Below are 18,120 nucleotides of genomic sequence, written 5' to 3' on the forward strand. Positions count from 1 at the left end.
CTTTCTTAGATGCGAGAAATGGTGCAAAGATACGTGGATTCGAAAAATTATATTTTACTTTATCTATCCACCTCTGTGTCAATTGATCGACTGGTGTTCACTGACTAAATTGCAAGACCCGCGATGCTTTGCGTGACTTTAAACTGTGCTCAGTCACGTAGTCAGAAACCCTCTTGGAAGGTATTGTAAGAGTGTTTCTTTATTCCCCACCTACACAGTCCCCGTCCTCGTATCGTACTATTGCATTTAAATCACTGATTTGACTACTGATTCATAGTTTTGTAAAGAAATATTTTTTAGATTTCTCTGTTGATGTGTTTTTTCATATACTGTATAATATATATACCATATATAATACCAATATACGTGGGCTTTATTAAATATAAATACATACGATTTGTTGTGAAAATATGTAGTCCAAAATTAAATAATAAATTCGGACAATGAAGAATCAGATAATAACGAAGGAAATGATGAGATTGAAGCTGAAGTAGCGCCAAAAGAACCCACTTCCTATACATTACTGGATTTACTATAGTATAGTATCTCACGAGATGAATATGCTACAGATCCCTAATACCGTAGAAAAAGCCTGCACTGGGTTTTATGGTGAAAGTTCCTCTCTCTTCCTGTCTTTTTATCCATCCTATCATTTTATACCGCGTTAGCACGCGGTTGACTGCATTGGCTATATGTGTATGTACATATATAGAGCATGAAGGGTATAGAAAGAAAATTGCAAAAATTATAATCTCCATTTAGGAAAATGATGAACCAAGGGATTTGTTGTTACTCTTGCATACCTTCACATTCAATTCAATTGCAATGCTTAATTCCTTAATATAAATTTTTAATTCGTTGAAAAAATATTTAGATTCAAAGAGAATAGTTAAAGAAAGTAGTTATCCTAATTAATATCTTTTTCTTTATTTCTTGACATCGATATTATTATCGTTTATTTTGCAATGGTCTTCGTTAATATTTTGCCCTCTTTAGTTGAAATGTCCTATTTACCACACCTAAAGGAAATTTAAATTTTATCATTTTCTTTGTAACATCTTTTGATTTTTCTTCATTGAATTTAAAATATTTAATTATTATTTTATGACAGCCTGTGTAATATATAATTTTACTTAAAAGATAAAATACACGTGGAACTTGAAATATTTCAATGTACATATGCTGAAATCTGAAAAAATACCAGATAAGACATTTTAATTAAGGAAGACATTTTAATTTCAGTATTCCGAATTCTTCCCTCCTTTGCTACCATCAAAGTTGCAAGAGAACAATACATGTATTATGGGAAATTACCGGAGATCATTGATTTGCAATCCATCAGACTGTGTTATTCTTCTTCGGGTAGAAAGTTACGAGATTCAAGTGAATCTTCGAATTACGTGCATGAAATGTAGATGGAGCATTATAATACTCCAGCTTACACAATCGAAACGATTTATTTCGTTTTTCGACCATACACGTATGTACGCACACTGGAAAATGTACGTTCGTCTGTACTTGAAGATAATTCGCGTACATGTACTTACACGCGTGATTGTAATTCGAATTACAGAGAGAATCCAGTTCACACGAATGAGTTTCGTAGCATAAGCGTAGGAAGATAGCAAAACTTATCGAATGCCGGGTGAAAGGACGTCACTCCAGATCTAGGTCAGTAGTACTTCTTTCTACAAAAGACGAAAAAAGTAGAGAAATGGAAACGTTATTAACGATCCGTGCTTATAGAACACGAAGGAGGAAAAATTCCATAATTTACATTTTTTACACTTTTGACTCCTACTGTTTCAGGATACTCTAAAACTATCATTTTCGATGCAAATCGCGTATCTCCTATTACATTTTCGCTTGATTATTAAAATTTTGCTCTTTGAAAAAATACTTTCGTCAAAAAACCTTCGTCAGTTTCGATCATAGCAAAGGATAAATCACATGTTGTAGAGAAACAAGTGTGGAACAATGCCAGATCAGCGCTGCCATTTCATTACCCATGCAACCTGTTGATCCTCGTAATGAGTCGTACATGAATTAATGAATAAATGAAAGGTAAACAACACTACGAGCTATTGTACACTTTTATTGTTTCCTTTGGAGCAGACAGGACATACTAAATTTTCTTTTATCGCTTATGGCGCTCAAGGATTGGCGCACGTGCGATGAAAACACGAATATGCCTCATAAAAGTAATCCTACAAAGCGTACTTCATAGTACGAAATGTAGCCTGTAATACCTATGTATTCTGGAAAAAGATAATATTTTTTGTTTTTTTTTTATTGTTTTCTTTTCGAAAAATATTTGGTAATTTATAATTGTTTTACGAAATTAAACTTCATTACAAATTAAACCTACCAAGTTTCCGATACAGAAACGCCATCTATGGGCGAGTATCTCTATCTCAAATGTATCTACCGACGCGACGCAAACTCAAAGACTTGATAACCCTCTGTACAAAATATGTACTTACATGTGTATGTACATATGCAAATTGCTAAATTTCTAATCGATTTTTCAAAATTGACGGTACACTCATTTTAATTTTTAAATTAAAGATGAAAATTCACAATCTACAAAATTAGTGTATTTAGATTATAAATCATTTAAATTATTCATACAATAGAATGCAAAATTATTCATACAGTGAAATATATATAAAAACATACAGAGTCAAAAAGTGGTTCCAAAGTCCTAACATCTGTACGTTTTCATATTTGCCTATTTAGTAATTATCTAGAGAAGCAAACGACAACTTGGACAACGATTATCAAGATCCTTTCTACTCAAATATGTATCTCGAATGTTAACGGTTTCGCTCACTCCTAAAACATACTTTAGCTGTCTATTTGTTCCAAATTACAAAATAAAAATGGTGAGTATTTTACTATCTTTGTTTTCTACAAATAATCATTTCTTTTCTTAAAGAAATCTTAAAGTTAAAAAAAAAAATTTTTTTAATCGAATTGTGATATTGTAATTACTTCATATCATCAAACATGGTATTTCAAGGAGTTAAGGTGGAATGTATCTGAACTAAGAAGATAAATGCCAAAAAGTTAATTGGTTTATTTTTAGATTACTAAAACGTGCTCAAAATAAGATAATAAAAATATGAGTAATATAATAATTATTATTAACGTCACGGCATTTGTTAAGAGGGGGCGGTTTTCTTGGAAAGATCATTACGAAAACTCGGTGCTAATGATCTTTTACTTCTTCCCTTCCCCACACTTTAACGTCACAAAAATTTTTCGAGCGATCAACATCGTTAACAATCAATTATTGATTTAATGCGAAATGCTTTGACAAGAACTTCCGAATTATTCGGAATCGGTCACTTTCACCTGCTGCTCTTCTCGAGCTTCGTGAAACAACCTGTAGTTTTGCTAAATCGCCAAGAGAAAGATATCTTGTATTTCAAGTTCAATGGTTATACGGTGGAATGTAACTTTCCATTTCATCGTAAATTTACAAAATAATTAGGCAGCCTTTTAGTTTATTAGAAATTTTCAAACATATATGTACTCATCGTAAGGAAAAGGGTAAAATTAAAAATAATCTTATTTCTTCGCTACGATTAGTAATTTTTCTTTTTAAAATGAAACATTCATATGTGGATATTATCAATGTTTTGTTTATACGAAACGATATCTCTTGACGCAGATAAATCAAAATTATGTTTCAGACTTAGCCACGCTATCGATATCAAGGAGAACAGAGTAAACATTGTTCGATTCGAATTTCCATAGCAATAGTATTTCTGTTCTAACGTTCCAAATAATAGTCAGCTATAATTGTAATAATCAGATATGATTTCTGGGCCTAGAGTTCCCATCATTTTTACTCGCGCATTGGTCTTCCTTCTCAGATAAAACATCTGCTACCTGAACATTATTTTTACTTCTCGAATATCAACTGGATCACCTTGGCATGATAAACTGGTATCTCTTAGTATCCATCGTGTGTACAACGACAATGAAAGCTGATATATAGCAACATATAGCTAGGCATAGAGAATATTCGTACACAAAAATTCATTTGTTCATCGCCTTATTTCCTTCAAGAGGCTACTCTCTCCTTCGGTCAAGTCTCGTTACTGCGACGCGACGCCTTAACCGAAGGAAATGCGCCGGTGGATCAACGAACGTTTTGTATCGAGGTACCGTTGTATCGGTGTATCAGTTGGTAAATTGCGCGAACAACGAGCCATGATGAAACCGAACGATGTCACGAAGCTATCAATGATTACGTTATAACGGATCCATGTGAGAATCTGCAGAGATTAAGGGTTTGAATTTCTTCAGATGTCAGCTATGCATGATACGATTACATAATATTTTACGCGACAAAAAGCAAAAGAAGTTGTCATGAAATATTTCTTTGACAAAACTTGGAAGTTATTTGTACTATAATGAAATGAATCGAGTTTCTTTTTGGGAATCTTGGAAGGTAAAGGAAGCGATTTGGATGAGGATAACGGGTTTTCGTGACGAAGGAACGAAGGAGAAACCGGAGTAACAAGTAAAATCATTGCTTCTTACATCTGTGCACCTTATTTACCAATGAATTTACAAAGTACAGTAGTAAATTTTACATTGAAATATTTTGCAAAAGTCTACCTTAAACCTATGTATATCTTTTTTTCTATTTATTTGGGATTCACCATACGGTCTACGTAACAAAATGGTCACTATACCAATTATTGTATAAATAAATAATAATTTATAATTATACTTATAATATATCGTCATTCTATTAAGAAATATTCATTGTGTTAAAAAATCCGTTCTAGATCAACGACAACCGATCTAAACGCCTAAAGGAAAGAAAGATAACACACAAAAGATAATTGATTGATGCACGTGCAATTACCACGCTTATATTAATGCTTGTTACTTATGTATCTCGGCTGATGCTCGCAGTCTGCTGCTGGAGATCGTCGAGGGGGTAAAGGCGTACCGAAGCCACCGTTTTATTCAGTAGACCGACGACCGTAGTGCCGGTGAGACGAGTATCTCTCGTTCAGTGGGCGACTTTCGCATAGGTACGTACTTTCGTACCTTACTGGCACGTTCCCTCCTCGTTTCACCCGTGTTTCGCCTGTTTTCGTTTGCGAACGCGAATGACTCCGCAACGCCAGAAGAGATCCACGTTCCGATAGTAAGATCCTTTTTATCTAATCTACACATTGTTAATCGATCGTGTATATTTTATAAATTTTACAAGAGGAATCGTCTGAATCGAGGAATATCTCTTTTCATTTTTATCTTCATTTATTCGTTAAGATATATCACAAGTCACGAGGAATTTCTTGGTATAAGAACTCTATAAATATCGAGGCGTAACGATAAGGAAGACTTACAGCTTACAACGACCGCAAATTGAATTCATGTATTAACGATACTCGATAGTTTCTCGCAAGTGGACAGTTTTGAAAGTAGCCCTCCGATTTCTCGAATCGAGTTTCGCTAGATCCTTCGAAAAGTGTCAGTGTCGTTGTTATTTTGTCTTCTTCGTCTCTTTTCTTCCCGCGATATCTGATAATAAACACCATTTGTGTATTTTTAATGTAGCTCGAAATTCGCTTTTAATTTATTAAATTTTTCAAAAAACGATGATCGAGAATGCCCGATGTAACTATCGAAGTATCATTCAGTTGTAAACTAGATCGAATAATTGAAGGAAATTAGATCGACATAAAAAGCTTCGTGTGCACGATTATTATTATGGTTTCGTTGTACCTCGTTGATGCTGTGTTCTGACACACGAAACGCGACACAGAAATTCGCTGATGGTTTAAATCATCAATGTAGCTTTTTATATTAGTTAGAACATTACCATTTAATTTTGTATAAATTAGAACATGGTCGTTTAATTTTGTAGACGTAAAATATTGTCATAAATAACGTGCAAGAATGTCGAATAATATCAAGTGATATATGTATCGAGTAATAGCGAGAAAATAATAACGTACTACATAATTAATATTACGCGCGAAAAATTTAAGATTTATTTTCGACAAGTTAAAAAGTACTTTTTGTTCTGTTTCCTGATTTTTAAGATTTATGCTTGTAATGTTTATACGTAATACGTAATACGTGTTGTTTCTCTTTCATCGATTCGAACAAGTACATAGATACTATACCACGAAACGAATTCGGGTAACAGTTATAACCCTTTAATCTTCGTTTTCATCCGTTTCATTTCGTACACACAAAAAAATCATTTTATTCGTGATGGTTTTGTAGCTGAAAGTAACCGAAAAATTACGAGCTTTCCGTGAGTGGAATACATGGCTGAAAATCGAAAGTGAATTTCGCGTCTCATTAGAAAGTGAATCGATGCTGGATATTCGTGGTTCGTCGTAACATCAACTACCGGAAAAATCGTGAATTGCGTTGGTATTGTAAGTTGTATAGCGTAATAGGAAAGCGAACGGAAATATTCTGTTCTGAAACGTTCAAGGAAACGAAGTATTAATTTCGTTAAAAAGAACAAAGTTCAGGTAACGTCCCAAATCTTTGCGCTATTATTCTCGTCTTCGGACGTCCTATTTCCTAAGAGAATAAAAAGAAAGTGATACGAAATTTTGGAGAAAGCGTAAACTAGTTTCTATACCACTAGAGTAGCTAACGGAGCTGGTCGATGAACTTGCAAATATCATTTCTTTACATTTATTTTTCATTCCTCGATCGATTAGAACACGAAATTGTGTACATTCATCGGAATATTCGTATTACGTTATTAACTATTTGTTCGTTTAAAATCCTTTTTATATGTTCGGTAATCATCAAATATAACGAATCGCATAATGACAGAAAAAAATACAATATTCGATAAATATAATATATCGTTATATATTATTGATCTCGCTCGTACGACCAACCTTAAGTCCTTAATTTGTTATTTCATAGTGGTAATAATTATGTTTTCCAGACAAATCCAGAGCATTAGATACGGTGTTTACTCCGGCATTATCCAGTTTTTAGCCGTAGTTCCAGCAACGGTTTTTCTGCTGGCAATTAATACATTCTTCGAACTGCGACAAGCTATGACATCCTGATCGTTCGACGTCTTCGAATCATAGAAGAGTTGCGTATATATAAAACGTTGAAGCAAGTCCAAACAGTTGAAACATTTGGCCAAAAAAAAAAAAAGAAAAGGTGTCGATCATGTCTCTTCTCGCCGACGTCGCAAACGTGATCGGTTTCCTGATCCTCACGGTAGGATTCATCATCAAGAATACCATCAGATTATTTATCCCGGAGAAGTATAAGATGAAGAGTATAGCTGGAGAGATTGCTTTGGTGACTGGGGGTGGTGGCGTCTTGGGAAGGCTTGTCACTCTCAGGCTAGCTAATCTGGGCGCCATCGTTGTCATCTGGGACGTTAACAAGGCTGGTAAGTACCCGTTTCGAAATTAATAAATTTGATTAGAGAATTAAGCTGTTTTTGTGATTATCGAATTTTAAGGTTGAATTAATTGAGAACAGTTTCAGCGGGGACAGGGATTATTACTGGAATTTCAAATTGGAAAAATAAATTCTCAAACAAATACCTGGCGATGAGACAGATCGCGTAGCGATGCTAGAAATAGACAGTGACATAAAACAGAAAACTATCTAACTACACCAATCCGTTTAAGACACAGATTTCAACGAGCTATCACCGGCAAGCATGAGACTAACTTAACGTGACATAACTGCTTCCTTAACAACGTCTATTATGCAATCTTAACATAACGTAGATTCTTGATAATATATTCTTCGAGGGTCGTAGGCAGTCGTATATTCATAATCTAATTCTCAACCATCAATAACCTTTAATACGATATTATATACGATTCGTCTCGCTTTTTTGTATGTTGCATTTGAAATTTGTCAATGAATTACGATCTTATCGCATCTTTAAAATTCATAAATGCAATAATCCTAAAGGGCACCAATCATCCTCGCCTGAAAGAAGCAAACATTTGTTTTGTATAGTTATTCTCGTATAAAACGATGATGTTTTTCAAGAATTTTCATCAAGCACTTTTTCTATTATCTTATTTTTCATAAATTTCTTAACGGATTTGAAACAATATACGAAAAGGTTTCAAGAGATCTATATATTCGTGTCTACCTATATATCTTTCATGACAATTAAACGAAACGTGGTCGTTTCGGGTCATCGAAATCGAAAGTGTTCGATCCACGAACGAACTATCCACCAAGTGTTTAGGCCTTGACTAGAATACGAAGGCCGCCTTCTTGATGTCGACGAGATAATTATAGTCGCGCATTACACGAACCACGCTCGTCTCTTGATGATCATCTAAATTTCAAGGTCGTTCGAAGCGTGCCTGGACTTCTAACGCGAATCAATCGAACCGAACACACGGTGCTTAATTTCCAAACGTCACGTTACGTCCTTGCTTTCATCCCGGTTGGAATATAAAAATCGTGGAGAACTATCAGTTTTGTCCTTCCCATTTGTCTTTCCGATTATGATGATTATGATTTATTCATTGTTGAATTTTTACACAGTGGACACGACTCCCTTCTTACTCTTGCATTTTTATTTATTTTATGTCTTTTTACTATTAGCTCCATGCTTTTTATTTCTTTGTTCTTTTTTAATTTTTTTATCTGTTCGTTCTTAAAATAGTTAAAAGTTTAAAAAGTTTGGCTGTAGCGATGGATACTGTGAATAAGTCCTAACTTGGAAAAGAAACTGGACAACCTGAGAGAATAATCATTGTGGTGTGAAATCTAAATTACAATAATTAAGGGCAAAATATATAGTATATATTAGGTAACCTTGGTATACATTCGCTAATCAGATGTTACCCTCGTTACATTATTTGTGGAATCATGATTAGAAACATTCAGAATACAGAACATTTTTTTGCTTATGTAATGATTTACTTACTTATGTGAAGTTTGGGAACTGAAAAGGATTGAGTCATCCGAGTTACGAGTTCCTATCTCGTTTAAAACGAGATTACAATTATGATAAGATACGTTCCAGAGCTCTCGATGTGAAACACTTTCTATTTTCCACGAAGCCATCCAAATTAAATTCTACATTTCAAAGTTGCAGAAATTAAATTCGTGATCGTGTTGGCCTTATAAAATCTATATACAGCGCTATTACCTATTTTTCTTGCTTCCGGCATAAGCAACTATTAATCGACAATGTATAACAATTATTTACACGATAGGCGTTAAAATAAACAATACTTATGCACGTGAATTATCACGACACTTATTATATTATTAGGTTTTTAGTTCCCAGCCTCAATTATTCTTCTTAATTATCCTTTATTATTATAATTAATAATTATTTGTTAATTGTGCCATGTTAAGTTGAATTGAATGAAAATTATAAGTAATAGCACAAAATTTCTTGTTTCCATTCGTATATGCGCGTGATAATTCTTTATAATTTTTAATTTAACATATTTATTTCCGGTAAAACTGGGCTCACATTTTAGTGTTTTATTGTTTCTTTAGGTAAACATCAGACATGTATTTCTATTATTGGTAATTAATCAAAAAATAATTATACTCACAAACTACAAGTATTCGATCTTAGAAGGATTAGCTTACAAATGGAAAATATATAAAAATTAGGGAAAAATTTTCATAATATGAGAACTTATAAATAAATGGATAATCCGAAGAATATCGCATATATAAATCTCGATAAATAACAAATCTAAACATCCGATTTTAAAAATTAATACAAGCAATTCAATACAAAATGACAGAACGAAAATTCTCTTGTGCAATAATCATACTTAACATTATTATATTCTGACGATGACTACAGAATACGGAACAACCTTTTGAAATTCGGCCGTGTTAATGATCTCGAATCAATGATGTGACGTATCTTCGGCTGATTTTCATCGTTCACTGTCTCCATAAAATTTCATAGATCTTGAGTGAACCAATGTGAATCATAATCCTCCGTGTCTTCGCCTTCTTTTCTTAAAACCTAGGTGACGAATACTTCAGCTAATACCTGAGGTAAACTATACCTGAAATAAATAAGTTCGGTTGTAGTGTCTTTTACATGACTTACAGATTAACAAACGATTGAATTATTTAATAAAAATTACGATAGAGAAATCTTGCTTCGATTCTATTTGAAAATTGCATTATAAATAAATGGAATAACTTGGAAAATAATCATGTTATTATATAATATTTACCATACATCTTATAATATATAATACATCATACAGTATAACATGTTACTTATCCCAACAACACTACATGGTTTTCATGCAATACATTGGATGGGGTTGCTCCATCAGCAACTCAAATGAATTTTTTTGTACGCGCAGACTAAACACGCAGATCGGTCAAGCGGTCAAGCGGTCAAGTGCAATCTACACGTGAAGAATTACATGCGCGATCTCTGCACGTTCGGGTAAAAAGGTGATGTCACCGCGTCTAAAGGCAAGAAAGCCAGGCGTACCTCTGCCCACGCCATAAATACACGCTCAGATCAGGGTACAAGAAAAGTGAAGCATTGAGCGTCGTGAGATCTACATGCACGACGATTTGGCGATGCGCGTGCAAGTAATCGTGACTATTGTAGCATAGTTAGTCGTAGTCGTAGAAGTAACTCTAACTGTGGCGTTATTTGCATTTTAAAGTAAGTTTTATTAGTGACTAAATGTTATTTGCTTTTAACATAAAACTAGTATTGATTTTTACGCACGTACCTGGTAATACCACCTCAGAGTTATGGAAGAAATTGCGGCAACAAATTATCTTTTGATGAACAGAAGAAACTTGTAATAACGTATTTGCACACTCTGAGTATGACTAATTAGAAATTGTCCTACTTGTTTGGATGTTGGAACACTGCATTCGTTTACAAATATTTTTGATTATATTTATCATTTGATTCGATTCAGCTTTATCGATATCTAAAAATATAATATTTTTAAGTAGATACTTCCGAAGTATCATTTGCAATGAATGGCATCCGCAGTCGTTACATGCGCAGTCTTTTAAACGCGAAGATAAACGTCGAAAAATGAGAAATCATGAATTGTACTTTGAAGTTGTTGATCAAACAGATCGCGAGGAAACAAGAAAGAGCAATATAACGCGACACTTAAGGCCTGGGCGAACTGGTTGATTGTTGAAAAAATATGAAATTTTATGCTACCACTACGGTATTCTCCCGTACAGGTTCTCTTGGCTGTTCCTTTGGATTCGTTCACCCGCTCATGATTTCTATATCGGTGCCCACTTTTCTCCAATAGACACCGCCGCGGTTTTGTAATCACATTGAGCGTGGCTCAATCGAACGTGATTTCAATCTCTATCCGCGAATAACTAGGGAACCGATCGGATTTTTGATTCGGTAGACTTTGCCGAGAAAACGGAACAATCGTATGGGATGTAATATAAACTAGAAACAGGATATTCCTTGTGTTGCAATTATCTTTCATATTCTACGTGAGCACGCGTACCACTTAGTCAAGAAGCGAAACAACTGCCTCTCCACGCGTTTCGACTTTCTACCCGCGAAAAGTTGCTCTTTCGATTAGGCAAACAATCCACTGCTATGTCCAGATTTTTTAAACTTATTGAGAAATAAAAGAAAGTTAAATTACACTGTCAACGCTAAGTATTAGGCTATCTGCTGATGTTTATCATAAATGAAATGTTTCTAAATGCATTTATTTCCTAATTATTTAATCGTTTGGTTGAAAATTGTAGTGGTCCAAGTCTAATTCACTCGCTACGTTAGTCTAAATAATAAATTGTATTATTACCTTTCATGAAATATTGAAACGTTTATCATAAATAATTCGTTATATATTTTCCTGGAGAAGCATAATGGAAAAGTGCCATTCTGGAATAAACTCGAATATGCAGTTTAAAATGTAAGATATTAAACAATGTAAAAGGTTAGTCTTCCAGAGTAGATATCCCAGTATTTATGATCGATAGCGTAGATGAATTTTCTCTTTAGTTTCGTAATGTTAACTGTTAATGACATTATTTACACCACAGTTTATTTAAACTTACATTTTGTGAATTTACACCGTGGCATATATCACGAACAAGTTATTAATAAAGTTGAATTATCTAAATCTTGAAATCTGGAAAGGATCTAGAAAGATCCAGACACGATATTAATCAATGACAACAGGTGTTCTGCCGGGCGACCTAGTATTTCCTAGTTTCTCGCTGTTAGCGAATATTTCAGCGCGCGATAGCGGCAATTACAAATCTTCTGAATCTTCGTAAGCTTTGCCAGGATAAAGAATGTAGTAAGTGATTTCATTTGCATGAAATACCATATTATGAAACAAGTGAAAAGAAACAGTAATCGAGGGACTGCTGCTTGATAAGCGTATCCTTGTGTATGTTGACCTTACTCGTCTGCTCTGATGACTTGTTATGGAGATAGAGAAATAGTCGAACTTTATAAGCTTTCTGAAAACTTTTTATACATCAAGATTGGAGCATTCAAAATATGTTGTGATATTGTAAATCGCATCAGGTAGTTTGTGTACAGTTATGTAAGCGCTTGTTTACTAAGATGACATTATATCTTTTATCGCATTTTATCATTGTTTAAGTTGAACCATACTACACAGGACAATATGTAAAAAGTCTTACTGAAAATATTCTAATATAAACAACATTGAAAAGTGCAGTAGAGCCATAATTATTATTCGAACTGACCATAATGCTGTTCGAATTTTTCGGTAATCGAATAATTTTGTATTAATGAAGAAATGAGAAATAATTATTTAGTTTGAACTATTTCATAAATATTAATATGAAACGAGAATGTAAAGTTTCGAGTAAAAATGTAACAATTTCTTTCAGTTTCTCTTCTTGTTTTCCGACCCTCCTTGCAAAGAACAACTCTGTCTAACTATTTTCTTATATTCTAATCGAGGTTCCACTGTACTATTGTTATTTCATATAATCATCTTCAAATTTCCCATAGATACATAAAGATCTGTAGTCTAGTTATAACGATTCTTTGATACAATTTTCATCTTAATCAGTAACATTGAATTTCTGATTTTGAGAACACAGCCCTCATGGAAAGTTTACTGTCGCCCATTTAATTTATTAACGGGATTCCTTTCGTATTTTCAGGTATCGAGGAGACTGTCAAACTGGTGAAATCCGCAGGTGGTATCTGTTATGGTTATGTTTGCGACCTATGCGATCGGGAGGATATTTACAAGAAAGCAGAGCAAGTCAAGAACGAAGTTGGAAAGGTGAGAATTGCTTAATCGATGCAATAATTGAAGATCGTTAACGCAATGTCATTCAATTTGAAAACATCAGTTCCAAGACTTTGGAAAATCTTTAAAAGCCTCTTAACCAGAACATTAATATGCGATGGTTATTGTACTGTATAATTTTTATTTAAAGGAAATAAAGTATTCCGAAATTGCTATTACTGCGTTTTCGCGATATTTTTATGACATAAATCACTCGGTTTCATAACCTGTTAAGTAATCGAATTATGACAATTGATTACATATGTAAACCTTACAGGTAACCATTCTGATAAACAATGCAGGTATAGGAAATGGCTATAGACTTTTGGACACGCCGGACAACCTTATTATTCGAACAATGGAAGTTAACGTAATGAGTCACTTTTGGGTATGTTTTCATCTTAACTTTATTATCTTTGATTTCAATTCTCCTCTCGTAATTTATCACGCGATAAAACAGAAGCGTTGGAAATTACGAAATTATAATGAGGTTTTCATCTGTGCAGAAGCTTATCCTACGAATTTACGATTAACCAAGCAATTAAAGCAATACACGTGGAACCGGTATTTTTAATTTATTGATAGGCTATGCACGTGTTGTATTAATTTCTATGGAAGATCCGACTCTCAAAACGAACGTGGCACTTCACAAAATTTTCTCACTCTTCTCGTATGTGGCTTTTGTATGATCGGATTTCGTAACAGATCCATCGGTTTAAACTCAAAGACAATTCTCCCTTTCGCAGCGTAAAGCCCGAGTGAGAGGCATTCCTAGGCCCGATGTTCCCTCCGTTTAGAAGTATTGCCGTGGGTCAGGTGAGAAAACCGGTCGGATAGATGCAGCCAGTCGGCCGTGCAGTTCCAGTATACTCGTGTCTCAGAGTTGCGACACACGAGGAGTATGCTTGCCAAATGCGTAGACAGCATCGAGTTCTCCAATGCGAACTCCCATTGACGTAATTCTCGAACACACTGTCGAAAAAGCAATTATGTTTATCACATTCTTGTTCCATTCGACTATTCGACCATAATCGTCGAAGATGATGTCTTCGAATCCTAAACATTTTCTTCGACAAAGTTATGACGATATTGTCCGTCATAGACTGTCTTAAGAATAGCTCTTTCTTTCCAGCAATATAAATATCGGTGATTTCGCGAATCACCAGAGATTGGCCGACGTAACAAGGTACAGAGTGAAAGTTCAGGGGGACACCATCCATGTCGAGACATCATCGACTTACACGAACGTTCGGCCGATAGAAGAGCTAGCCGATTCGGAGCACGGAGAAAATTATAGCGCGGCCGCTCGAAGAATACCGATTTTATGAGCCGCGTTTCGTCATCAGCTCGTTCCAATGGGGATATCCATCTTGATGTTCGCTTGATAATAATAAGACAAAAAAGAAAGGATAACAGAGGGACAAGGTTTGTCAACCGCGTTGTTCGAGACATCTCGAAGTCCTTTTCTTCAAACCTCGGATGTAATCACATCTTCAGCCTCGACTGCAAAATTTCGACGCGTACTTGCGCTTCGAATTACCACACATTTCACAATTTCGTCGATTCATTGGCATAACGAAATGCTTCCTTCTATAAGACACGAGGAATTACATATAAACTCCGCGTATACGTGATTCTCAAGAACCTTGCCTCGATACCCCAATTTTGTTATGCGCGGATTACGCGCCGACCGTTCTACTTTCGAAAGTGATGAACAGAGGAAGAACAACGGAAGAAAAATAGATTAACGACTAAGGAAGTAGGTTAACAGCATTGTAAAGAGCACAAGCCAATGAGTCTCTTGTTATATCCGATGTCACGGCCATATCCCCGAGAAGTACCGTCAATTATTGTTCTCCAAGCTGCCGCTCCCAACGTTCGCAATTCGATTAGCTGGATTCTCTATCTCTTTGCTCATTCTGTAAAGTAGTCAGAGTGTATTTACAAATTACAGTTTGTCTTACAATTATATTTGCTTGTGTCAGCAGCATGTAAAATTACAAGCAAACATTGCATGTTTCTGTAAATGTAACTGAATATATTTGGCACTCGTATACTTTATTATCATTGAGATAAACTTTTTTATTCTTCTAAGAAAATAGAGGGACCCATACTGTTAAAGATAATGAGACAATCATTACAATTTAGCGTTAGGATATTTTAATGTTTCGTAATAAATCAATTTAATATTAACAGACATATGAATGCATAGATATAAATTTAAGGCAATTAGAGATGATAATAATTTTTTTCTTCTCTTTCTCAAGACAACAAAGGCGTTCTTGCCTTCGATGATAGAAGATAACAGAGGTCATATTGTGAGCATTGCAAGTATGGCTGGACATATAGGAGTGTCACATTTGGTGAGTTATTGCACCTCAAAATTCGCGGCGATTGGATTCGACGAAGCTCTTCATATGGAGCTAGTTGTAAGTTTATTACCTTTTTTACATCAATGTCATTGCTTTCTTTCAATTAATTTTAACAAATATGCTATTATTTTCCTTCTCTGTTTATAGGCTGAAGGATATAACATTAATAGCACAGTGGTATGCCCATTTTTCATTCGAAGCACCGGCATGTTTGATAACGTTTCAACAAGGTATAATCTTTTTTTCCTGTATCCACATACATAAATAAAAATGTACTAGTAAAACATTTAATTTCGTATATCTGTCCCCGCATTTTTTAGATATTTGCCGAGGCTCACTCCGAACGACGTGGCGGATCGAATCATCTCCGCTATACGATGCAACGAAAAAGTTGCTATAGTACCTGGTTATCTTTGCATTTTGCTCATTCTGAAATGGTAAATAATTCAATAGAAATATGAAGCTAAAAAGTTTCATGAGAGAAAGCTAAGAGAAAAAGATAAATGATAAAAAATAAGAAAATAAAAAAAGTAAAAATATCTTTTTCGTCACTTTGACGTCTAATAGACTAATTTATATTGCGATTTTTAGGGCATTTCCGTGGGAATGTGCGGGCATGCTGGTACGAGGTTTACTTTTAAATAAGATTCACCCATCAGACTCATCATCTCCTCCTGCCAAGAAAGAAGAAGAAATTATTCCTACTATGTTGCCCAAAGATCCGGACACCACAGTTATTCATCAACAATTGACCAGACGTATTTCCAGTTCCGAAAGGAAACCATAATTATTTGGTCATCTGAAAAAGTTTCATATCGAAAGAACAAATGACGCGTATGTGGAAGTCATGGAACATTTGTAATAAATATAAGATAATAACCATGTTATTGCAACGGTGAAAAACCCATTTTGTACAAGTTTTAATGTACAATCAAAATAGCTTGTTTCCAAGGCGAGTCGTTCTTTCACAAAATTAAAATAAGTTTCGCGAAACGAGAAAGTTGTAGAATTACCATTTCCCAAAGACACGGCTTCAAGTCTTGTAGAATAACGAAGTGAATTGAAGTGAAGATTTTTAAGAGATACACCGAGACTTTCATGAATTTCTCTATTTATAATTGTAAGTGTATTGTGTTTTTCGGAAAATACTGCACAATATCAACAGAGTTTCATATATATACATATATATATATATGTTGTTAAGGATCGCTTTAGTGTTTCGTACAATAATAAAATTTCATAGTACGATAATAAGGTTATAAATCTAAGATTACAAGTTTACAATTTTAATGCTAATAAATGTTAGATAAGAAAAATTGATAGATACGACACAGGTATAATTTTCATAATTTACTTTGTACGGTATAATGAACATTTGTAATAGCCTGAGATTTTTTTATTGATAATTCGGCTAAAAGAACAAACAAGTATATTTATCAATCGCGTGTAATAAATCTGTCGACTGTTATTACGAAACAGTTTACAGATGACAAATAGAAAAAATAAAGTTGGAAAAATTGTATCAATTGTACTTACGCATTGGCCTATTTAAACTACCGATTTTCGAGATAAAACTTATCGAACCAACGCAACTAATGTATCGTATGAACGCTATCGTTTTAAAAACAGAGTGCCATATGTCCGCCCTGATATACAAATGATTGTTTTATAAACGAACATTATAATAAAATCACATTTTCCACTCTTCAGCGTTATTTATGAATATCAAATGTTTAAACAATTCTACAAATTGGATAATTCGTTCGTTTTTAATTTAGCAACCCAATTACTCAAAAATCCTTGTACCCAAATAGATGCAAAGAGGCATGAAAGAATATAAAATGCAAAATGACCGACTTTCACTAAAGTTTCACGACCTTCGCAAACATACAATTCACTGTTGGATATTACTCTTAGAATTCAGTTCTTGACAAAAGTTATAATGAATTGAAAAAAGTCAAATGTACCATTTGGAAAACCAATTTATTATTATCAATATCAATAATTGATAACGCAATGGTTTCATGAGTGGAACGGTATACATGATGGTGGTTTTTTATTGCTTTCAGTAACCGTGTCATTGCAGCAACATCGCATTGCAATCGTGCAACTTACACGACACACATTTTTGTACTCGATATATTTATCTCAATACCTGGAAATATTTTCTAAAGATACAGAATAATTACACGTTTTATGTTTATGCCCTATTATTACTACGAAACGCTATCTGATCGACGTAATATTGATGAAGAAAAATACAATGATAAATAAATTTTCATTATTTTATTTATTTCATTATTATTAATAAATTATTCACAATTCTTCCTCTGACCTCGGTTCTAAGGATAATAATATACCCGCAGCAGCACGCTTATCGTATCATAATTCAGATAAACTAATATTTCCATACACAGTTTCCACGTACTATTTGCTACGAATAGTAAACGTATACAAACAGTGAAACAGAAGTA

General features: G+C 34.2%; 1 protein-coding gene and 1 long non-coding RNA gene across 2 annotated transcripts; both read left to right on the forward strand.

The window, feature by feature from the left end:
- Positions 1 to 1,579: 1,579 nt before the first annotated feature.
- On the forward strand, positions 1,580 to 2,074 carry LOC117242251. The gene is made up of 2 exons (XR_004495206.1): positions 1,580 to 1,671; positions 1,960 to 2,074. It is a non-coding gene; the product is annotated as an uncharacterized LOC117242251 (long non-coding RNA).
- A 2,870-nt stretch (positions 2,075 to 4,944) lies between these two features.
- Positions 4,945 to 17,355, forward strand: LOC117242232 (estradiol 17-beta-dehydrogenase 11-like). The gene is made up of 8 exons (XM_033508734.1): positions 4,945 to 5,057; positions 6,950 to 7,414; positions 13,144 to 13,268; positions 13,552 to 13,662; positions 15,542 to 15,703; positions 15,794 to 15,876; positions 15,967 to 16,083; positions 16,238 to 17,355. Exons 2-8 carry the CDS (start codon positions 7,186 to 7,188, stop codon positions 16,431 to 16,433), a joined length of 1,023 nt encoding a protein of 340 aa, XP_033364625.1. The 5' UTR covers positions 4,945 to 5,057; positions 6,950 to 7,185; the 3' UTR covers positions 16,434 to 17,355.
- The last annotated feature ends 765 nt before the right edge of the window (positions 17,356 to 18,120 follow it).

The sequence above is a fragment of the Bombus vosnesenskii genome, unplaced genomic scaffold, assembly GCF_011952255.1.
Source record: "Bombus vosnesenskii isolate JDL3184/JDL3185 unplaced genomic scaffold, Bvos_JDL3184-5_v1.1 scf7180000016272, whole genome shotgun sequence".
Taxonomy (NCBI): Eukaryota; Metazoa; Arthropoda; class Insecta; order Hymenoptera; family Apidae; genus Bombus; species Bombus vosnesenskii.

Excerpts from the sequence above, each read along its gene's own strand:
- LOC117242232 (XM_033508734.1), top strand. The coding sequence starts at position 7,186 with ATGTCTCTTCTCGCCGACGTCGCAAACGTGATCGGTTTCCTGATCCTC. Across the intron at positions 7,415-13,143 it reads CTGGGACGTTAACAAGGCTG|GTATCGAGGAGACTGTCAAA; the intron begins GTAAGTACCCGT and ends TCGTATTTTCAG. Across the intron at positions 15,704-15,793 it reads CTCTTCATATGGAGCTAGTT|GCTGAAGGATATAACATTAA; the intron begins GTAAGTTTATTA and ends CTCTGTTTATAG.